Source organism: Macrobrachium nipponense, chromosome 3 (assembly GCF_015104395.2).
Source record: "Macrobrachium nipponense isolate FS-2020 chromosome 3, ASM1510439v2, whole genome shotgun sequence".
NCBI classification, from domain to species: Eukaryota; Metazoa; Arthropoda; class Malacostraca; order Decapoda; family Palaemonidae; genus Macrobrachium; species Macrobrachium nipponense.
The window spans coordinates 35,446,548-35,455,637 of record NC_087202.1 but is presented as its reverse complement, the minus strand read 5'-3'; the positions used below and the strand labels follow the sequence as shown (position 1 = coordinate 35,455,637).

At 26.5% G+C, this 9,090-nt stretch overlaps 1 protein-coding gene across 1 annotated transcript; it reads right to left on the bottom strand.

The window, feature by feature from the left end:
* Positions 1 to 5,660: 5,660 nt before the first annotated feature.
* LOC135222357 (uncharacterized) lies at positions 5,661 to 6,326 on the bottom strand. The gene has a single exon (XM_064260443.1). The coding sequence runs from the start codon at positions 6,324 to 6,326 to the stop codon at positions 5,661 to 5,663; it is 666 nt and encodes a 221-aa protein (XP_064116513.1).
* Positions 6,327 to 9,090: the final 2,764 nt, after the last annotated feature.

Below are 9,090 nucleotides of genomic sequence, written 5' to 3'. Positions count from 1 at the left end.
TTATTATTATTATTATTATTCTTTTGTTTTTATTTTTTTATTATATTATTTTTTCTTATTCAAATTACTTTCTTTTTTATTATTTTTTTTCATTTTTCTTTCCAAAAGCATTACTTCAAATTTTACGATTTTTATGGTTATTATTGTTATCCTTATTACGATTTTCTATTTTATTACTGATTTAATTTTTAATTATATTTTTATTTTATTTTTATTGATTATATTTTCATTTTTTATTTTAACATTATTGTTTTTATTTTTTTATTTTTACTTTTATGTTTTTTATTTTCATTTTTATTATCAAATTTGTTATTACTAGTATTATATATATTTTTTATTTTTATTATTTTTATTTTATTTAAAATTTAAAAATATTTTCACCGCTTTTATTTGTTTATTTTTTATTTTTAATATTTTATTTTTAAATATATTATTTTCATTATTATTATTTTTTATTAATTTTTTTTTTAATTTCCATCAACTTTTTTGTTTATACTTTTATTATCTTTGTTTATATGGGTATTATGTTTATTTTATTTCTGTTATTTTTATTTTTATAATTCATATAATTATTTTTACTATTTTTTATTTATATTACTATTACTTTAACTTTTATTTTTTTTATATATTCTTAGCTTTATGTTTATTATTATTATTTTTTTTTCTCATTATTATCTATATTTTTAATTTTATTGTTATCATTATGGTTTTTATTTATATTATATTTATATAATTATTTTTTCATTTTATTGTTTTATTTTTATTTTTTATTTTTTTTTCTTAGTTATTTTTTATTATTTTTTATTATTTTTGTTATTTTCCATTTTTAAAATTATTACTATAATTATTTTACAATTTTTATATTCATTTTCATTATTTTTATTTTATTTTTTATTTTTATTTTAAATTTATATTATTTTTATTTTTTATTCAATTTTACTTATATTTTCATTATTTTTATAATTTATATTTTTATTTATATTTTTTTATTTTTTATCATTATTTTTATTTTCCTTATTTTTTACTTATATATTTATTGACCTAATTTTTATTTCCAAAATTATTACTGATATTGCATTATTTTCCTTTTTTATTATTTACAAATAAATTATTTATTATTATCTTATTAATATTTATATTTTTATTTATAATTTATATTGTTGTTATATATGTTTATTATATTTATTTTATTTTTACTTTAATTCTAATTTTTTTTATCTTTTTATTTTATTTGTATTACTTCTATTTTTATTCTGATTTTTATTATTATTACTTATTATTTATTTATATTTATATATATTTTTACTTTTTGTGTATTATTTTATTTTTCAATATTTTTATTTTTTATTCTAATTTTTATATTATTATTTTTATTAGTATTGTTCTTAGTTTTATTTTATTATTTTTGTTTTCCTTCTTATTATTTTATTATTTTTACTTTCTATTTTTATTAGATTTTTTTTAGTTTAAATAATTTTATTTTTTTATTTATTTTTTATTTTATTGCTATTTTTATATTTTTATTATTTTTATTAGTATTATTTAGCATTTTAATTATTATTATTATTTTTATTCTTTTTTTACAAAGTTATTACAATTATTGTCTTCCTTTTATCTTTAATATAACTAATCCTATTTTTATTATCAATAATATTATTCAGTTATTTTTATTATTTTTTTTTTTTGTATTTTGAAATTTTACTATAATTTTACTAATTGTACTTATAATTTTTAATTTATTTTATTTTATTAATTTTATCTTTGTTTTTGTGATTAATATGCTATTTATATTTCATATCTATTATTTATTTTTTTAAATATTTTAATTTTAATTGTTTTTATTTCATTATTTTTACCTTTATTCTGTTAAATTAGAAGGAATTGCTGCCTCAGTTGTAGTAATTTTATGTAGTGCTGTTTTCATAATTATGGTTTCTTCATTGTTGCTTAAACTGGTGAGCAACGCACCGAAGATTGGCTTGTCTAAAATAGATAATTATGAAAGTCAATTTTTATTCCATTCAAAGCTGTCAGAGGCTGTAGTTAAACGTTCGTTGTATAAACCGTAGAGTTGTTCAGTATTACAATGTGATTCGAAGTCTGGATTTTGACTAATCCTTGACACTAATGAAACAGGCTAGTAGAATACCTATGGAGGCCATTTTCACATGTAGGGTGAATCTCACTGTACATATTTATATTTCAGGTTTCCAGATAAACTACGATATTATAAACATCAAAATAATTCTCTCTCTCTCTCTCTCTCTCTCTCTCTCTCTCTCTCTCTCTCTCTCTCTCTCTCTCTCTCTCTCTCTCTCTCTTGAAGCTATATATTTTTTTACTATTTTTATCTTCATAATTATTGTCATTATTTTGCATTTTTATTATTATCATTTTAATTGTTTATATTTTTAATTTATTTTGTTATTTTTTACTCTCTCTATAATTTTAATTTTTATTATCAACGTAATTACTAATATTTTATTATTTGTATTTTCATTATTTTATATCAAATCTATTATTTTTATTGTGAACTTTTATTATTATTATTTTACTTTTTTTTAAATATTGTTATTTTTCATTTATTTTTTATTTTTAATATGTTATTTAAATAATATTTTTATTTTTATTAGTTTAGTTTAGTTTAGTTTAGTTTTTATTTGTCTTATTAATACAATTCTCCACACAGTTCCAGTAAAGCCACCGAAGCTGTAGTAGCTTATATGGCAGGCTACATAAAATCAGCATAAAGCACAGACATTAATGCACACAAACTTAGACAATAATTAGAACAATGAAATCAAGACAAAAATACACACACTAATACATAAAGTTTGACAATATTTAAAAACAATGGAATCCATGTAATAGCACAGATTCGACAAAATTACAGCGGAATGAGAATTTAATCAACTATTGTAGAGCCTAACTAAAACACCAGACCAGAGACACTAAAACAACCAAAGTTAAAAAGTTATCATTCTACCATTCTATAAAAGACAACTATTGTTCGCTCATCAATGATGACTTGTATGAACGTAACGAATACCGCAGAGAGCCCTCAAATAAGGTAGGTGGTAACCTACCGTACAGCAGTATCATTTGATGTAGTAAAAGTCTTCTCTCCACCTCACAAACCAAATGAGGATGGCTAAACATATTTCCTCTTGTTTCATATGGACGAAGTAAAATATCGTACATCTCAGTATACTTCCCACTCAGTAAAAGTCTTAAAAACTTGGAAAGATTGTATTTATAAAGACTCCTCAGCCTCAACAGCTTCAAATTAACGTACATTTCCACAGTCCCCAACAGGGGGACATTATCAACCCATTTAACTCCCAAGATAGTTCTCAGGAAATTATTGACACTGGAATTAAGTCTGGTGAGGTGACTGGCAGGCGCTGAACCCCAAACTATCAAATGGTTGGAAGGGCAAGAGGATTGTACAGATTTAAAAGCACACGAGTAGGGACAACATCACGTATGCCCACTAGAGTTCCTGTTACTCGGCTGATGTTTAGGTGTACATTGTTAATATGATTAGCAAAGGACAAAGTTCTTGTTATTGTTAGTCCTGAGTATTTAAATTCATTCACCCACTCTATGGCTTCTCCTGCAAAGAATATGTCAGGTAAATTCTGTACCGGGCGCGAGGAAAAAAACATTAACTTACTCTTTTTAGAGTTTGGCAAGAGCATATTGGCTTTTAGATATTTCTCCAAGTCTGAGAAGAGCTTTTTGATGTTATTAAATAATCCGTCTAAAGAGCATGACGTGACAACAAAGGCTGCGTCATCATTAAATAACACAGTCTCAACTCCAACTGCCAAAGGTAAATCATTGATAAACAAATTAAAACACAACAGGCCAAGAATAGAACCATGCGGAACTCCGCAAGTAACAAGTTTAGAATCAGAGCATAGGCCATTTAAAAATACATACTGGCCTATGCCCTGATTCTAAACTTGTTACTTGCGGAGTTCCGCAGGGTTCTATTATTTTATATATTTTTATTTTTTAATATTATTTTATTCTAATTATTATTATTATTTTTATTATTATTATTATTATTATTATTATTATTATTATTATTATTATTATTATTATTATTTTTATTTTTATTATTTTTGTTTTTATGTTAATTATATTTTTTAATGTTTTCTAAATTTCTTATTTTTATAGTTTACATAATTATTTAATTTATTTTATTTTTTGCTTATAATACTTTCATTTCATTTTATTTTTTTATATAATCCTTAGTTTTCTGCTTATTATTATTTTATTGTTCTAATTATTATTTTTTATTTTTATTTTATTATATTTTTTATTTTATTTCATTTATATTTTACTTATTATTATTTCATCTTTTTTATTTTTTAACAGATTTATTTTCATTTAAAATATTTTTATTTCAATTTATTATTACTATTTTATTAGTTTTCTTTATATTTTCATTTTTTATTTATTTTTGATATTTTATTCATTATTATTTTATTTTATAAATATTTTTATTTATATTTTATTATCATTTTTTATTTTTAAGATTTTTTATGTGCAATATATTTATTTTTATTTTTATTATAATTTTTTAGTATTTTTATTATAATTTATATAATTATTTTTATTTTTATTTTATATGTGTATTTTTTATATTACTATATATTTTTTTATTGATGTTCTTAGTATTATATTATTATTATATTATTATTATTATTATTATTATTATTATTATTATATTATTATTTATATTCTCATTATTTTTATTTTTATTTTATTATTATCAGTAGTATTGTTTTTACTTTTATTTTTATAATATATCTTCTTATTATTTCATTGATTTTACATTTTTTTTATTTTATAAAAATCACATAATTGGTTTTATACAAGATTCTTCCAATTCTCCTTGTCTGTCCAATATTTATCGTGCTGGAGTTCGTCAACGGAATTTCGGCCTGGTGTTATCAAAGGCGATTGGATATCAGGGATAGGCTAGGGGTCGGCAGCAGGGTTACTAAGGGCGTCCTCAGGATGAGAGCTAACGCTTCTATCATCCTCAGGATCCTTTTGGTGCAGTGGTCTTTGTAGGGCGTTGTCTGCTGCTCTCCTGACGGCGGTGGGGACGAGGAAGGTCTCCTGTGTCACATTCATACTGGGCTTCTCTCTCCCGATGTGCAGCTCTTCTAAGATTCGCAAACAAGGTAGATCGGGTGCTTGGTCGATATAACCTAGAAGTTACCGACGATGCCGCAGCGGTGGATTCTTGTATCGTGTGCAGTCCTTGCATGATTGAATATCGTTCCTTCCTGCTTGACAGGAGATCCTCTTGGATAGGCGCATTAACGCCATCCTGATGTAGTTCCAAGGCATCCTCGGATTGGGCACGTATATCTGTAGATGACATTAGTCTTCTTCAAGGGATCCTGCGACGGTGCGGGGTTAATCTTTATAATAAGGCTGCATGTCTTCTTTCTTTTATAGAATATGATAAAGCTTATCTGTTTGCTGTTGTCGGTCGGGGAAACGTGGTTCTTGATTATATCCCGTAGGGCTCTCTCGTCTTCTTTATATCACCGATGGAAGGTTCTCTTGTAGAAAAAAATAATTTTCTGCTGGTGGGCTGGGCGGGTTCCTGTAGGTACAATTTCTTCATACTCTCCCTAAATACGTTCTGGATGCTGCGGTTGGTGTGTCAGTTGTTTACTAGGACCTGGGCTGCATGTTTCATCTCCTAATGGGTGTCTGCCCATTGTCGAACCCTGAAAGAGAGCTCTCCTGACGTAGGCGCTGATGGTGGTGTCTTTATAACGCTCAGGGCATTCACTCTCGCCGTTTAGACACATTCCCAGGTTCGTAGGCTTCGTGTGGACCCTTATGGCGAACGCGCCCTCCTTGTGTTCAACCAGTACATCCAGGAAGGGAAGACGGCTATGGTCAGTGGTAAAACGTAGACAGCTGTGGGTATGGAGGGCTTGTCGTAGCTCCTCGATCTCCTCCATCGTTCCTGCTTGGGTGAAGGTGCCATCTATATATCTTACGTATAAAGAAGGCTTCCTGATGCTCCTAAAGACACGCTCCTCCACTATGACTGTATAAAAGTTCGCAAACAGGACCCCGAGGGGGGATCCCATCGCTACACCGTCGAATTGTAAGTACCTATGGTGGTTAATGAACGGGGCCTTCTTGGTGCATATTTCCAGCAGAGAGCGAAAGAATTGCTCGCGGATATTCAGTGCGTCGGTGGAGGGGTCCTTGTAAACACGTTCAAGGATCATTTCGATGGTTCCATCAACAGGAACGTTGTTAAACAGCGACTCTACATCCATCGATGCAATACTGCCTTCAGGGGGGCGCGGATTTTAAGGCTTGCGGGAACTCCGCAGACGACTTCAAACTGTGTATGCTGGAGATGTAAGGGTTGAGAATATAATTACGTTTTTTGCAAGGTGGTATGTGGGTGCTGGTATTTGGCTAATGATAGGTCTTAAAGGGTTTCCTTGCTTGTGAGTCTTCACTTTACCGTAGATGTAACCGAGGGTGTAATCTTCAGAAATACTAGGTAACTGTAAGGCGTTTGTGGCTGTGTTAATAGTTTCTATGATCCTATTGGCTTTGCGTTCAATGTCGTCTATGGGGTTCTTGGTAATACGTCGAAATTTAGTGGTATCGGCGAGGATCTTGTCTATTATTTGTCTATATTCGGTTGTCTTGATAAGTACTAGGGCTGCGGTCTTGTCGGCTCTCCTGATGGTGATGTCTTTTTTTTTTTTCTCTCAAACTCTTAGTAGCCTCCTGCAGACGTCGATCGACAGTGTTACTTTTATAAGTTCCTCGGTCTGTAAGGGCTTCGTCTAAGAGGATGGGTTGAAGGGCGTCGGTGATGTGTACATTTCCAAGGCTTTCTTGTTTCAATATCGTCTCCGCAATGTATTCTGTCTCCATCCTCTTATCGAGTGGACAGGGGTGAGAAATGAAGTGGCAATTCAGGCCTCTCTTGAGTATGTCTTCTTCAGGAGATGGGGTGTGGGTGGTTAGGTTAATACATCTGTCATGTTCTTGCGGCAGGCGTATTTTACCTCCATTAAGGTTAATCAGTTTTATTGTAATGGTCTTCTGTTTCTTCAGGGCGTCTTTCTCCTCTATACGTTTCAGGCAGTCGACGATGTACTGATGGTGCTGCACTTGTGTGGGGAGGGCGTTGATGCTTATGCCATCATTACTATCCCCGGCATCCGAGGGGACTGCTACTGGATTCAATCCGCGGATTTCATCCCATTTCATGAAGAGTTGCCAGGGTGCTACAGCGTTGTGGGGTCTGCATGCTGGATATCTGTGTATGTTGGAAACAGACCTTCTTTCAAACCTGTTGCCGACCCCCAGCCGGTCCCTGATACCCCGTCGCCTTAGATAACACCAGCCCGAAGTTCTGTTGACGTCTTACAGCACAATGAATATTGGACAGCTGCTGTGTAATACCAGCGTGCCAGAAAGAGAAATCATAAGGAGAATTGAAAGAATTTTGTATAAAATCAATCTGTGAATTCTGCCAGTATTTTTAATAAAACAGGCTTCCAAGGTCTATTATTATTATCATTATTATTTTTAGTTTATATTATTATTATTATTTTTATTAATTTTATTCTCACAATTATTACTATTATTTTTTTATTTTTATATAATTTCGTTTTTTTATTATTTATTATTGTTGTTAAAATTTTTTTCTGTTTTTTTATTTTTTTGTTTTATTGTATTTATTTTTATTTTTATTTCTTATTTTTATATATTTGATTTTTATTACTTTTATTTTCACTTTGTCTTTATTTTTAATATTATTTTTTTCTTTTTTATTCTTTTAATTTTATGAATATTACTTTTTATTTTCATGTTTATGACTATTTTATTTTTCATAATTTCTATCTTTTATTCAATAATTATTATTGTTATTAATATGGGTTTTTATGATTTTATTTTTATTTGCTTTTATTTTTTTGTTTTAATTCTTCCTTGTTTTTTTTATTTTTATTCCTTTACTTTAGATTTTTTATTAATTTTATTTATTGAATTAATTATCTTTTATTTGTATTTATTTTCATTTATTTTATTTTTATTCATATTATTTTATTTTTATTATTTTATTATTGCTATTTTTTTTTTATTTTTTTAATTATTTATATTTACAAAAATATTAATATAATTGTCTTCCTCTTATATTTGTTAATACTAATCTTATTTATATAATTATATTATTATTATATTTATATATTTGTTTGTTTTGAAATGTTACTCTCATCATTTTACTAATTATATTAATTTTGTTTTATTTTTTGTTATTTTAATTATTAATAATAGTATTACTCTATTATTTTTATTTTATTTTTTATATCTATTCAAGATATATATTTATTATAATTTAACAAATTTTATTTATATTTTTTAATATTTTTTTATTTCTATAATTATTATTTAATTGTTATTTATATTAATTTTATCTTTATTTTTGTGATTATTATTTTATTTATATTTGATTTTTATTTTTTTTCTAAAATTATATTTTTAATTTTTAATTTAATTATTATTTTTCTATTTTTTTCTTTATTCTGGATGTTGACCGTCTTTGAAACATGTTGTATTAAAAGTAATTGCTGTCTCAGCTGTGGTGATTTTATGTAGGTATGTATGTTTTGATAATTATGGCTTTCTCATTCTTGCTTAAACTGGTGAGCAACGCACCTAAGGTTGGCATGTCTAACACAGGTAATTATGAAAGTCAATTTTAATTTTATTCAAAGATTGGAGAGGCTGTAGTTATATTCTTAGTATAATCCGTATAGGTTTTTTATGGGTCACTTTATTAATTTTTAATTTATATTATTATTATTATTATTATTATTATTATTTGAATTATATCTTTATTTTTATTTTTTATTTTATTATTTTTACTTTTCTGTTTATAGCTTTTATTATAAAAGATATTACTAATATTTTTTTTATTTTTTATTTTTTTTATTTTCAATATTATTTTATTTCAATTATTATTTTTATTTTATTGTTGTCATTTGTGTTTTATTTTTCCAATAATATTTTTATTTT

Coding starts and splice junctions, on each gene's coding strand:
- LOC135222357 (XM_064260443.1), bottom strand. CDS start 6,326: ATGGATGTAGAGTCGCTGTTTAACAACGTTCCTGTTGATGGAACCATC.